Here is a 14991-nt window from a genome sequence, read left to right on the forward strand (position 1 = left end):
TGCCATGCCCAAAACAGACACCTCAGGCCCCTACATGTTTCCTTGCTCCTCCGCCAAAACTCGGGGCGCCGTCATCACCGCTGCACAGCCGTCAATGCCGCCGCTGAAGTAGCGCCTCAAAGCCGTGACAGGAAACAAAGCACACAGAGGCCGCCTCACTGGCAAACAACATCGCGCAAGCCCTCCGCAGCGCCCTTTCCCGCCTCAGCTAACGCCGCGCCAACTGCCTCCTGCCCGCGAGCCCCAACTCAAGCAACCAATCCCAGCGCGTGGATTGTTCCATCGCGCGAACAAACCCCAGGGGGACACCGGAATCCCCCTGGGTCCCTATTCCCTCTCCCCCAAAAATGCACTACATAGTACTGCCTGAATCAAACATTGGATCTGCTCTAAAATTGTTGACAAGGTTCTGACAGCCAGAGTAACATAAATGTCTGTTTATTTAAGTACTTAATTGTTGTCTTTATATAAAAAAAAAACATAAAAGAAGGTAAAAAGTTAAAATGTAGGCTCTGACCACACTTTATTGAGTTTGTAACCAGGAAATCCAGAAGCAGAAGGGATTCAACTTAAAGTCAAAAAGCAGTTTTCATGGATTAGACGCAACACTAAAATAGCCAAATCTCGATGGTCACAAATTGAACTTCACACACCAGGAAAGCTCTCTTGGGGCGCGGGTACAGGCACCGGATCTTCAAGTACGACGCTCCATGGGTTCAGTGGATTAGCAAGGTCAGGTGGTACCTGGTGCGGAATATTTTGTGTCCCCCCTTCCCCACCTCCAGTACAAACTGCAGAGACAGACTTAAGGCGGAAAGAAACACCCCCTCCCCTTTCTTATCCATACGCTCTCCACCATTTTGTCCCACCCTCAGTGATGACACCCGGGGCGTCCCGCACCCATCGCACCGGCCTTCCTACACCGCTGCATGAGTTCTCGATGTTGGAATAATCCTACATGGTCTCATTAAATATAATGCACCGAGTGGGCAGGACTTGGCATGGCAGTGAATCGCAGTTCAGCAGGTATTAGTCTTTAAATTTGATGAAAGGGAACAGGATCATGCAAAAAGTGATCAAAAGCTTGTCTGGATAGAAACAAGTGGTTATTTGTGGCATTTAAGAGTGATAAAGACCCATTTCCCATTGTTGTTATCTCAGGGAGAGTGGGGCTCTGAGGCCTTTTCATATTTGACAAAATAAATATATATTTCACATTAAATTGTACTTCACAAAGTAGGTTAATCTTGTGCTTGGCAGAGTGCGAATAAAATGATAAGTCCAGAATTCCTTGAGCACAGATCTCTTTCTACTGCTTTAAAGTCATTTGTTTATTAACAAGAGCACCGAAATGTAACCACTTTATTGTACACACAAACACCACTAACACTGATGCATCACTGCAGTCAAGAAACACGGTTTTAGAGTTAGATCACCAAGTTGAAATATCTTGATTAGCTCTCATCTCATTTAACTAAACGTTCTCTCTGGGAGGAGATCTGTCCACTCACTCACAGCCGAAAGTGAGCAGCTCAGCAGGCTTCGCTTTGCTTGAAATACTGTACAACAGACTTGTAAAGGTCCTGATGGATACCTGAGATTCCAAGTAAGTCGAACATGTCACAAAAACAAAAAACAGAAAAAGCCTTGCAAACACAGAATAGCTCCATCCTCTATCCACACCCCATAATGTCCCTTTGGCGGCATGTACTGAGGCACTTATTCATCCAGCACATACTTGCCATACTCTGAGTCTTCAGTTAATCACTTCTTTTCCCATCAGGGAGCAGCTAAAGGCATGGACCATTTGTGAGAAATAACGGAATAAATTGACCACAACCCATCAGTCAGTCCTGGAACAAACCCATGCCTTCGATAGCACAAGCCACTATGAAATGATGCTGGATGTTTTCCCATCAAAAGATGTTCGATCACGCATCTCCACTCCAGTCCTTCATTTCCAGTTCAATCTACACAATTTGAGAAGGATGGAACATGGAACTGCTTGCCCAAGTAAAACAATTGACAATGCACACTCTATTTCTTTGGTTTTGGTTCTGGTTTTGGTTCTGTTTCCGCAGGGGGCTGCTTCAGTTGCACAAGGTTATCCGCCTTCACTTTCTTCAGCTTCGCCTTTGCTTTGGGTGGTGAAAAGGTGAGTGTGGGTTTTTGGAACTCCAAAGGGAAAACTCCTACGTCTCCATCAAACCTGTTCTTTGCCACCTGCAGATATCGTTTCCCAGGGCCAGTGACCAGTTTCCTGTCCTGCAGGATCAACACATTGTCGGCCTCTTGGCTGGCCTGTGGCATAAAGAGAATGGTTGGAAATGTTAGTGTCAGAGATGCGTCAGCTTGTATCTATAACTGCAGGGTAGTGTTTGCCCTCTAGACTTATGCTAACCTGCAGCACACTATGACGCCTTTCCCAATTACAACTTAAACGGAATCAGTAATAGAAGTACACCAAAACACCATAAATTGTGACTTTGAGACTTAACACAGTGATTGTGCTTACCACATAGCTATAAATACTGGTGCTCACCAGAGCGAGAACATTTTATTTGGCTCACGCACGCACACCTTAGGGCATTGCGTCCACATTTTTAGGGTTGTCACTGGCCCGGACACCACTGGTCCTGAAGAAAGCCACCAAGCATAGATTCATTGGGTCAAACATGTAGACCACTTTTGGATGTAGACCATTTTCCTCTCCTTCACATCCACCATTGTTTTAATCCTGCCCCAGGAACCCGCCATTAAACTTATCCTGATTAGGTAGTGTATCCTGAAGGAAGTTTTAAAAATCACACTCACTAAATTCACATTTTCACAAAGAAATAACCACTGTTTCGCTGTAATCAGGCGTCGCAGCACACCTAGGATGCATTTGGCACTTTAGGTGGGAACCCCATGATGGAGCATGCCCCAACTAGGTTGGTAGGTGAGGGTCTTCTAAAAACATTATGGGTTTCGCTTCGTTCGAGAGAGACTGCTAAATGTACACTCAATGCAGGCTGAATGATATGCTATCCAGGTCGTTCTTGTTGTTTGCTATGAAAATTCGATTTACCCAGGTTCTAAAAAAATAAATATTGGCCAAGTATGAACACAAGGCAGAGAACTCAGGTCTCCTGGGTCCACAACTCCAGACTCAGCTACTTGACCACATTCCCTCACAAATTAGTCCAATGTGAAGTTAATAACAGAGTCTTCTTTTTTTTATTAAATCATGGATATTAATATAGTTAGTGTACGCAAACGCTGAGGTCTTAGCTGGCAGAGAGGTTGTCAGTGCAAATAATTGGTTTGTTTGGTGAATAATCATGGTGTAATACTCTCAAATCACTCTGATGCCTTCAGATCGAAGAGTATGAAAGAGAGAGGAAGGGAGCCTACGAGCTGCACCCAGCAACAGCATCACAAACATTTAAAACAAGCATATGCGGAGCATAGCACTTCCAGAGAAAACTTCTAGGAGATGGATTGGCATCTGTACTAAATAGCTCACTTTATTTTTTTACACTTATAATACATTTCACACTGACGTATGTGATTGCGTGCTATGAAATTGGAACCAGACACTAACTGTAGTACGAACTAGCAGTGACATGAAGCAATTGTTGTATTTAAAGGTTCCAACGGCAGAACTGATGAAGTGTCAAATCACAAAAAGTGTGAGGGGAGTGGTGGGTGACCTGAATTGCAAGCACAAGCTGCATATTCCTCATATACAGTGTTGATATTGAAAGCTCCAAATATTTATGATCAGTTTTGCCAAAAAAAGTACAATTTTATAAGTAATAACTGATATTTTAATTATATCCTGCAATGCATTTTAGAATCAAAAGGTGCACCTATGCACTGGTATTGCGCGGTCGGGTTGAATCCACCTGAACTCCACAAGGGCATTCATTGACTAAGTGTTAGACTTACTTGAAACGGACAGTCTTTGTTAGAGTTTAGTTATTTGGGACTAATTTTTAATTCTGCTGGTAGTTGGCACTCTCAGGAGACTTCTTGTCGCTTAGAGCTTGGCACATCAGCGGGAGCTGTTTTTAGTCCCTCATTCAAAGGTAATATTTCTCCCTTGTTAAAAGTGTACAATACCCAATATATCCCTGGAGCAGTATACGGGGAAGGGGTCTGGGGTTACCACAATGCTATTTTACTTCAGACGGAGGAAAACCAGATCTGTTGCAGGTTTTTACATCTTCCCCCAACAAATTCTAGTTACATTATCCATACAGAGCTTGATCAGAAAAACATACAGGACACAGTCCATTGGTACCCCTGTTGCTTTGGAGTGGTATCTGGTTAAATAACCATGCCAAATTAAGCAGCTATATTATTTTGGACTGTCTCGCCTTGGATAAAGGACACGCCGTTCCTTGGCTGAGATATATCTCTGATGCTTAGAAGGCTTTAGGGTTGTCAACTCAGTTTTTGTCACCTACAGCCATAAAGAAAGAGGATAAATTAATGGTGAAGTGTTTATATCTCCTGTTTTTTTAGGAAATAAGATTTGGATTGGAGAGTACGTAAAGCACAGTGTTACATTATTACAGGTTGATTGCTTCACCTGAGCCAGTTTTTTATCTTGGCCTTAAACTAACCCATTGGGAGCAATCTTTGCTCTTTTGGTTCAGGTCTAACACTGTTTGGCATCTTTTATGTTTTGCTGGCTCTTGTTTTAATTTGGGGAGTTCTGCAATATTTTGCCCTTGTGACAACCTCTCTGAACAATCCTTGGTACACTCTATGTTTTTCGTGCCTATTATAAACATGCACGAACACACTTTCTTAAACCTCTGATAAAAAGTCTTGGTTATCGTAGGTGCGATGAAGCGTTACAGCACTTGCATTTGCTAAATACCTTGTATCTATTTTAGAATATGTTCTTTTTTTAAAGCTGCTATCAGAGCCTGAAGAACGATGGAGGGCTAATTTATTATTCATGATTGCAATGAATTATTTTATAATGTATTTCTGATTTGTGTGATTTTCGTTATGTATTCAGGTTTTATTGTTTTTTGTGGTTTTAATATTGATAATCTGTACGTTTAATCATTTTATATGAGTACCTTATGTATTTATTTCTGCTTGTCGATATTTATTTACAAAACATCTTACTGCACCACTGATCTATGGTTATATTGATGTCTGAATAGTGGTCTTCTCTTTTTTTAATGAAGCTGTTTTAGCCTGTTGTGTGATGTTGTATTTTCCTTTGGTCTTTTATGGCCTGTTTGGCTGAATAAAAAAGAACTGAATAGGACTAAGAGGTAAAAATAGTCACTTTCTTCCCATTTAATTCCTATTGAATTATTCTTGACCAATCAATATCAATGAGCATTTTCAAATCACACCACCATTGCTTTGAGCATAAGAATTTAATTCAGGTGTAGACGCCATCCGGCAGCTCAACGCGGCTACTGCAATCATAGCTGCGGAGACGGTGCTGGGGCGCCCACCTTCTACTTTGCTCTATGTCTGGTCCGTCACCAAGTCGGCCCTGTACACAGGTCCTCATGGATTATAGTACAATGTTGTGCGTTTTTGCTGGTCTAATCTCAAAAGGACAGTGGATATGTCCTGATGATGGCCATAACAGGATCAGGCAAAGCAAAGGCCATGAGGTCTTCATGATCCTGATGTCCTGAAGGCAGGACTTAGGAATCTTTCATATTCAGGAGCATCCTACAGCATCCCGAAGCATGGCCTGCCCCCGCCTCTCTGTGCAGCACTAGTGCCTTCCCTTGCAACATTCCATAAAATCAAGTACTAGGCAATGCTGCTGTAGTACACATGAGCAATTGTAATTCACATAAAGCAATATTTATTAGTAATACTAGTGCATCCACAGGAAATGCTCTTCCTACATTAAAGTGACTTAAGGAAAAAATGGAAACTTTCAAGAAATTGTTCTGTTAATCCGCAGTTCAAGTACCTATTTATAGTAACATGAAACCATGCTAAACATAATTTGGCATGTCACTGGGAGATAACTTGGTCACCCTAGAACCGGACCTGGAAGGCTAGCGTTACTATTGTACGAATCACATTGTGCCAGTAACCCGCTAAAATAGTAGAACTTTTACACAGTAAAAGGCGAACTATTCCAAAATGAAAAAAACTCAGCGAGGGACTGATTGACAGGGATACTTTGTGTTGATCAGCATTCGAAATACATTAAAACACCCATCAGTAAAAAACATACGCTGGTTAACTCCGACTTACCTAAAAATTCTAATATGATAAGAACGTGTCAAAGGTGACTTTAAAAAACTGTTGCTATAAATAAACAGTTCTCGCGTACAGCACTTACCTGTCATAAAAAGGGTAAACGGCCTTTTCAACACTGCCTTTACCACACAGGTACGATTTTGTTCCTTCACCACGCATGGTAAGTATTGTTAAGGTAAGTATATATGTATATATAGGGTTTAGGGCTGGATAGTGATAAGGGTCATTTTAGGCTATGGGGATGGCCAGTGGAAAAGGGTAGTAAAGGTAATTTTAGGGTTTGGGGTCGATAGTGTTATGGGTAATTTTAGAGTTTGAGGTGGGTACTGGTAAGGGTAATTTTATGGTTAAGGTTTGGGTGGTGATATGGGTCATTTTAGGGTTTAGGAATAGGTAAGGATCATTTTAAGGCTTAGTGGTGGGTAGTGGTGAAGGGTGGTATGGGTACATTTGAAGTTATGGGGTGGACAGTCGTAAGGGTAATTTTAGGTTTGTAAGAGTATTCTTAGGGTTTATGGAGGGGTACTAGTAAAGGTTGGTTAGGAGTAAAACACATTGTTCTAGGGGGGTGGGGTGCTTCCCCCCCAAAAAAAATTATATATATGCATACTGTCGTAAACAAGGTTGCAGGAGCAATTGAAACATGTTGAGTCAGTCAAACACGTCCAATAAAGGATTAAGAAACTTACTGAGGAGTGCCGTCGTATCCCCGTGTGAACACGTGGATGCATTTTGCAAAATATATACATATTTTTTCTCTCTCTCTTTCTCTCTCTCTCTTTTCATCTGTTTCACTTATAATGCACCTCATGTGCGGCCAAGGCATCTGCGTGGTAAAAGCATGTGTTGCATTCACATACATCCCACAAAAAGATATGTGGTGCAGATTACCTTATAAATACTCATCACAGCAACTTTCTGCAAAAAGAAAAAGCGGATCCACATGAATGTTATCATCTAGTGCTATGCACCTATAAATGACAGAGAAGAAGAGGAAAAATACGTTTTACATAAGACTCCAGTTCATACTAGAGAATTGCCTTGAGTGAGACTTCACCAATACTGATGGGAGACCTCAATGCCAAGACTGGAAGCGACAACACTGGGTACGAAGAAGCTAGGGGCATCCAAGGTGGCATGAACGAGAATGGTGAAAGGCTCAAATATCTTGGTGCCCTGAACAGTCTGTTAGTAGTAGGCGGTAGTGCATTCCCACACAAAAGAATGCACAATGCAACATGGGTGTCAGACCATTCAACAGAGAATCAGATCGACCATGTCTGCATTGCCAAGAAGTTCCGAAGATCCCTGCAGGATGTGCTAGTGATGAGAGAAACAGACAGCATCAGACCATCACCTTGTTGTGGCCAGGCTAAAGCTGAACAAGGCATGGATGGAACCGAAAAACCAACACCAGCGATAGAACATCACCCTCCTCAAAGATGCACAGAAACAAATGGAATACACAGTCACCCTCAGTAACAAGTTTTAAGTCCTGTAGGAACCAGAGGATGACAGACAAACAGTAGAAAGTCAGTGGAAGACGATGAAAGAAACAGAGACATCAACGTACCAGGAGGTACTGGGTCCCAAGTTACACTAGGATAAAGAATGAATCTCCACCAATACTCTGCAAAATCCAAGGGAGAAAGGAAAAGAAATCGGAGGTCAACACCAACTGAACAAGAGCAGAAAGGGTGAAAGCTCAAGGCAAATACACCATAACCAACAAGGAAGGAAAGACAAGCTTAAGAGCAGAGAAGCGAAGATTTATCGAGATTCTTCCTACAGAAGCCCAGGAAGCAGCAAGCCATGGAAACTTGAAAGAACTTTATGGCATAACTCTTCAGCAGATACAGAAGCCAGAAAGACCTTTAAAAATAAAACTGAACTAGCCTGTGCTGCAGTCTCCACCAGACATACAGCCAGCTGACAAGGACTTGCCTATCGACCAACCAAGGAAAAAATACAGCAAGCCATCAAACATCTGACAAACGGGCAGGCAGCAGGTCTGGACAACATTCCTGCAGAAGCACTGAAGGCAGACATTGAAAACACCCGTAGACATGCTCTACACCATGTTTGGAAGGATCTGGGAAGAGGAAAATGTGCCTTCAGACTGGAAGGAGGGAGATCTCACCAAGATCCCCAAGAAAGGTCACCTGAGTAACTGCGCAAACTACAGAGGGATAACTCTTCTATCAACCCCAGGCAAAGTGTTCAACAGAGTCACCTTGAATAGAATGAGCAAGCTGATGCTCAGTTGAGAGTCCAGCAAGCTTGCTTCTGCAAATATAGATCCTGCACAGACCAGATTGCGGCACTGCGCCTCATCATTGAGCAGTCGATGGAATGGAACTCCCGCCTCTATCTCAATTCCATTGACTACGAGAAGGCATTTGACAGCATGGACAGAGAGATGCTTTAGAAACTCCTCCTCCACTATGGTGTGCCAGATAAACTTGTAAGAATTATCAGGAACTCCTATGAGGGAAAATCCTGCAAGATAGTCCATGGAGGTCAACTCACAGAAGCCTTCCAAGTGAAGACTGGAGTCCGCCAGGGTTTTGCTCTTGCCGTTCCTCTTCCTACTGACCGTAGACTGGATCATGAGGATATCCACAGCAAGGAGAAGAAATTATATCCAGTAGACCGCTTCGACGCTACTCGACGACCTGGACGTTGCAGACAACCTGGCCCTAATCTGCCATACACATCTGCAGATGCAAGAAAACACTGACAATGTGGCAAGCCACTTCAGCACGACTTGGCCTCAACATCCACAGGGGCAAAACCAAGATCCTGAAGGCTAACACAGCCAACACAACTGCAGTCAGTCTTACAGGCGATGCACAGGAAGAGGTTGAGCCCTTCACCTATCTGTTTTATGTCACAGACAAGCAGGATGGCACAGATGCCAATGTCATGGCAATAATTGTCAAAGCAAGGACTGCCTTCATTGAGCTAGGAAGATTTGGAGCTCCACAGACATGATACTGCAAACCAAGATCAGGCCTTTTAAAACCAACAATGAATTGGTCTTTCTGTATGGAGCAGAACCTTGGAGAGAAACAGTGATCACTGCCAACAAAGTCCAGACCCTCATCAACACTTGCCTGAGGAAAACCCTCCAAATCCACTGGCCAAACACCATCAGCAAAAACGACCTACGGCGCAGACTTTGCAACTCTATGCTCATGAAGAAATCATGAAAAGAGGTTTGGGCTGCATACGTCACCCCCTCTGCAAGCCCACATCAAACACAGGCAGGAAAGCCCTGACCTGGAACCCTCAAGGAAAAAGGAAAAGAGGATGTCCAAAAAACACCTGGGGCCGAGGCCTCAAGGCTGACTGGAAGGAGTAGAGTTAAACCTGGAGTTAGATTGAAAGAAAAGCCCAGGACATAAGATGGCTAGAGAGTCCTGGTTTATGGCCAACACCCCAGGAGGGGCAGTAGACATAAGTAGGTAGTAAGTAAGATACCTTATAATTATCATAGTTACCTGTCACTGTAAAACGCTAGGGGATGGAAGAGGCATGCCCTGTCCTGGCTTGGTAGATTAGCTGCAGTTAAAATGACCACGCTCCCATGGATACTATACGTAATGCAGATGATACAGCTTAGTCCCCCTCCTAACGTACTGACACAACTGCAAAAGCTCATCTGCACCTTTACCTGGGGGGGGTACGATACGGAAAATGGCCAGTCAACTGACATACCTCAAACAGGGAGCCTGGGACCTGGGGGTAACGTGTCTAGTATGGTACTTCCAAGCAGCAGAACTCCGATACATGCTTGAATGGTACAGGTTAGGGTCGGAAAAGCATTGGTGCTTCATAGACCGCTCGATTGCGGGCATCCACATCTGGAGGGTCCTGTGTCTCCCTCGAAAACACAGCCCGTGTGAAGTCTATTTATCACCGGTCCTGCGAGCCACCATGGCAGTCTGGGACAGAGTACAGGTACCACATGGCTTATCCGACCCCGATCTCACCCCTGACCCCTTTTATAGGAAACCCTGATTTCCCGCCGGCAGCCACTGGAAACGACTTTCTCCCGTGGCAAGAAGCTAACTGTGAACGTATTTGGGATTTGTATGATGTGCATTGGGTGATGGAGTTCTCTAGCCTTACGGAGGGTCACGGTATTCCTAATATTGGCAGTTTCTGTCCCTTCGTCATTGGGTCACCCAACCGCAGGTGCGCACGCACGCCAGTTGCAAGCTCACACAATATAAGAAATGGAACATCACTAGGACATCAGGCAAACTACTGCTGTCGGACATTTATGCCTTTTTAATTACCCCCAGACGGACTGATAAATCCCCTGCACAGCATAGGTAGGAGGCTGAACTGGAATAGAAGTTCTTTCCTAAGGAGTGGAGTGATATTGTACACAGAGCCAGGGCATCAGCTTGTAGTACAGCAGGTAAAGAGATGTTCTTAAAGATCGCCCACTATTGGTATTACACCCCAAGTGGCTACTTAAGTGGAAACCAGGAGGAACAGGGCTCTGTTGGCGTAACAGTGGTCAGTTGGGCACGCTCGCCTACATTTTATGGGCTTGCCCGAGAATACAGGACTTTTGGGGGGCATTTCTTCGGGACGTAGACACAATATACCACACTGATCTACCAAGACTCCCCACGTTTCCACTTCTTAGGCTTCTGAATGCCTTGATGTATCCTTTCAAATCTGGGAGAGGTAGAGCGATAGCGCTGGCACTGGGGGGCGGCCAAAGAGGTTTTGCTGGCTAAATGGGACAAGGCAGAGGTTCCATCTCATCTGGAAAGGTTATATAAGTTGTAGGAACTCCTGGGTATGGAAAAGATTACGGCTGACCTTACACACTCCCTCCCCAAGTTCGAGAAACATGGGGGTCCACCAATGAATTCCTGTCGAAGGAATTTACGGAACTTACATGTCCCAAATATCTCAGAGTGTTACGCCACACTAGCTCCAACCGCCCAAAGACCCAAGTACGATGGGTCATCTCCCACCTTGTTCGCCTATTGCCCACCCTCCTGGATCACCTCACACTCGTTTTAGGGATAGCCTTCATTGCCTTTCCTCTTCTTTCTTACTTTCTTCCCTCTCTCTTTTTTCTTTTTACTCTCAGTTTGAATGCAAGTCCCCATCGGCCGGTGGATGTAGGTGGCAGCTATTGTTATGCCTTTCCCGCTTTAAAATAATAAAAAGAGTTAAACCATAAAATATTGGGGGAAAAAAAGAAACATTTTGTCTGTTTATCTTCACCTTCCTCAATGCCAAGGTGGCAAGGCATATACCTTAACGTTCCAACAAACCAAAATATTTTTAAATAGGTTTTCTTGAGACAGCAACTGCCACACCTGGGGAGGGAGTGAATGGAGAAAGAGAGACTGTGTGTGTGAGAGTGACAGACATGGAATGATTTTCACCTTGCATTAAGCTGAAACTCCTCATAGGTTCCTTGATCACATGCTTAAGTTGTTTTGTTTGCTTCCCTGATACAACCCACTACCTCCTCACTCTGTGGACAAATTATAGTACAACTGGAGAACAGGACATGAAAAGCCTGTGTCATATTCTTTGGCGAGAGTGAACTCCAGTTGTATTAAGTCTGGATTACCTCAAAAAAGAGAATTAGTAGGTGCATGGTAAAACCAATGCTTCTGTGTCAGGGTTGCCCTAACGCTTCACGCATGTACATTAATCAACCCAACTTCCAGCTGTATGGTCTGTACCAAGAAGATCTGCCTATAGACAAGAAAGATTTTGAAATCGTGCCCGTTATTTTATTTAAATAATTATGTTTTCTGTGAGGAATACTTTCTACCCCACAGAATAAGGTCAGAAAAATGTCTGCTTTCTACAATTTGAGTAGAAGAGGTGGTTACCGTGTTCTCAATGCACTGTATATTCTTAGAAGATCAGCTACATGCCAAATAGCTTTTCTCAGCATGTGATACATATGGCCCTAATAAGACAGACTCTGAAAGGTTGTCACCCCTTGACAGATAGAACTTGTTTCTTTCCAATTCGATGGACCAAACGTATCAGCTGAATTGCATTGTTTGTGATTTTTTCGTAAGTATAAGCACTTTGCTTTTATTTACATTTATCGTCAAATTATTTTGGAATATTCCGTTAATGTTGAAGTTCTTTTTAGCCAACTGGCATCTAGTCAAATATCTTAATATCATCAGCGTAAAGTAGGTTGCTTATTTTACAATCACCCAATTCTGGAGGGAACTAGATCTTTGCTTTTCTAGCAATGATGGAAAATCATAAGTACAACGAGTAAAGCAGGGGGAATACAAACTGCAACCCTGCTTAAGGCACTTCTTTATTAATATTTATTGATCCCAGTCAGCACCCAGCAGAGTTTGCACAATGTATTTGTATGGAAACACACCTGCCCAGCGCTGCCCTACTGGTTTGTTGAGCTGAGTTAAAGCTCCCCAGGGGTGTGCACTGGTTTTATTCTGATTTTAACTGCCAAATATATTGTTTTTAGAACTTTGGAATAGTTTAATTACTGAATGCACGGGGCAATTATTCTCACTGTTGCCGCTTACCTTGTGTCGCACCGATTAGGAGGGAGTTGGGGGCAAGGAGAGGGGCAGCTATCTTGAAGTTAGTGGTCTAGTTGTTTCTTAGCCAAAAGCTACAAAATAAGCACGCTGATGCAACCGCGCAGCGCTGCCCTCTTGGTTTGTTGAGCTGAGTAACTGCCAAATATAATGTTTTTTGAACTTTGGAATAGTTTAATTACTGAATTGCCGGGCCATTATTCTCACTGTTGCCGCTTACCTTGTGTCGCACCAATCAGGAGAGAGTCGGTGGCAAGGAGCAGGGCCACCACCTTAAAGTTAGTGGGCTAGTTGTTTCTTAGCCAAAAGCTACAAAATAGGCCTGATGACGCGAGCACGCAGCGGACGCACTGCTGTCATGCAGAAGGCACGCCTAAGGCAAGCCCTTCTTCGCTCGGACTGGGTTCAGGGCCTGTCCACCTGCACCAGATTTTTTGACCTACTCAAGAGAGGATCTTCTGGAGTTGAACTCAGCTGGGGGAAAATCGAGTTGCCCAAGCATCCTACTCAAGGCTACTCCAAAGGAATTGGCAAGTATTTGTCCCAATTGCCATCTGAATCTCTGAATCTGCCCCAAATCATGTATCACTCCACTAGTCATCCTTACAACAAGATAGGAGGGATTAAAAACAAAGCAGATTTACCTCCCCTAAGATGTTTATTACTAAATGCTAGATCTTTGATTAAGCACATCAAGGAGTGTGCACTGCTTATCGAGGAACATAATATAAAGCTGGCTTTCATAACGGAGTCTTGGTCTGATAAAGCCTCAGGGCCTGACTTAGTCAAAGCGACCCCTACAGGTTTTCACTGCCACACTCTAGACAGACCGCGCAGGAGGGGGTGAGGATTAACGGTTAAATACTATGATTCCCTGGAGCCTTCCTTCCATACAGCTTCTAACTCGACTTGTGAAGCACTCTCATTTAGTCTTTGTACCTCTTATCATAATACATTCAAGGGGATCCTCCTCGCTCGACCCACTGGCCCCAAAGGCGACTTTCTGGAGTCTGTCGGAACATTATTAGAGGAGGGACTATGCTCGGATTCTTTCACGGTGCTGGGGGACTTCAACTTTCATCTTAAAGCTCTCACCGACCCAGACACTACTAGGTTGGGACAATTGATGAGAGCCGGGTTACTTAGGCAACTTGTAGAAGGCCCCACCCATGTTGCAGGACATACTCTAGACAGGATCTACTCAAACAACCCTAATCTGATCTGCATCGAGGCGCTTCCACTTCCTTGGACAGATCATACCGCCATCCAATTTGAATTGATCAATTCCAATGGCTATCAACTCAAACCAGAGCCCAACAAGAAGATAGAAATAAGAGCCTGGAAAGATATCAATAGCGTAGAGTTAGGAGATCTACTCAAAGCAACCGCCTGCCCTCTTCCCTTAAGAATTGACAACGCTACATCCGCCTACACGGAATGGATAGACGCCGCTTGCAATAAATTAGCCCCTGCGAAACTATGGACTCCTAAGCGGGCCGAGCCATCTGCCACTTGGTACTCAGAAGAGTCAAGAAAGCAAAAACATGCTTGTAAACGATTAGAGCGAGCCTGGAGAAGAGGCTATAACAGGACTGATAAAGAGACGTATAAGCAAAGCCTCACCCTATACAAGAAATTACTATTTAACACCAAAAGGATGTTCTTTTTAGAGCAAATCTCTCAAGCAAAATCCTCCTCCAAAGAACTCTTTAGGTCAATAACTAAACTTACCGCTCCCAACATTTCTAAAAATCAGAGCAGTCCGAAACTGGCCTCCTTCTATCAGCAAAAGGTGGAAACAAATCTTCTCCTCTTTTACGCTTACCCATAAAGTGGAAAAGGGGGCACTAGCTAGGGTGGTGGCTAGTGGATCCAAATTAATACCGACGTTAGATAGTTTCACATCCTTAGAGACACAATACTGCATTAAACTCCTAGCCTCCATCCGATCAGGTTCTCCACAGGACCTTTGTGCGGCGTCCGTGATCAAACAAATCCCAGAGGTCATTGGGACAGCCCTTAACCCCTGTTCCACATCATATACAAATCTGTCCAGTTTCCCAGAAAATGGCATCTATTCAAAAAACAGAACCTCGATCCCAAAGACCCTAATAATTACAGACCAATCTCGCTCCTCCCCCTACCGACAAAAAGGATCGGAAAAAAATCAATG

At 43.8% G+C, this 14991-nt stretch overlaps 1 protein-coding gene across 1 annotated transcript in view; it reads right to left on the reverse strand.

The window, feature by feature from the left end:
* Positions 1–493: 493 nt before the first annotated feature.
* The window catches only part of TWNK (twinkle mtDNA helicase), a 107788-nt gene continuing 93290 nt past the window's right edge, over positions 494–14991 (reverse strand). Inside the window, exon 5 of the mRNA XM_078643646.1 lies at positions 494–2301. Within this exon, the coding sequence (XP_078499772.1) occupies positions 2038–2301 (264 nt within the window). The 3' untranslated portion in view covers positions 494–2037. The remainder of the gene's footprint in view (positions 2302–14991) is intronic.

The sequence above is a fragment of the Lissotriton helveticus genome, chromosome 5_1 (assembly GCF_964261635.1).
Source record: "Lissotriton helveticus chromosome 5_1, aLisHel1.1, whole genome shotgun sequence".
In the NCBI taxonomy this organism is placed as follows: domain Eukaryota; kingdom Metazoa; phylum Chordata; class Amphibia; order Caudata; family Salamandridae; genus Lissotriton; species Lissotriton helveticus.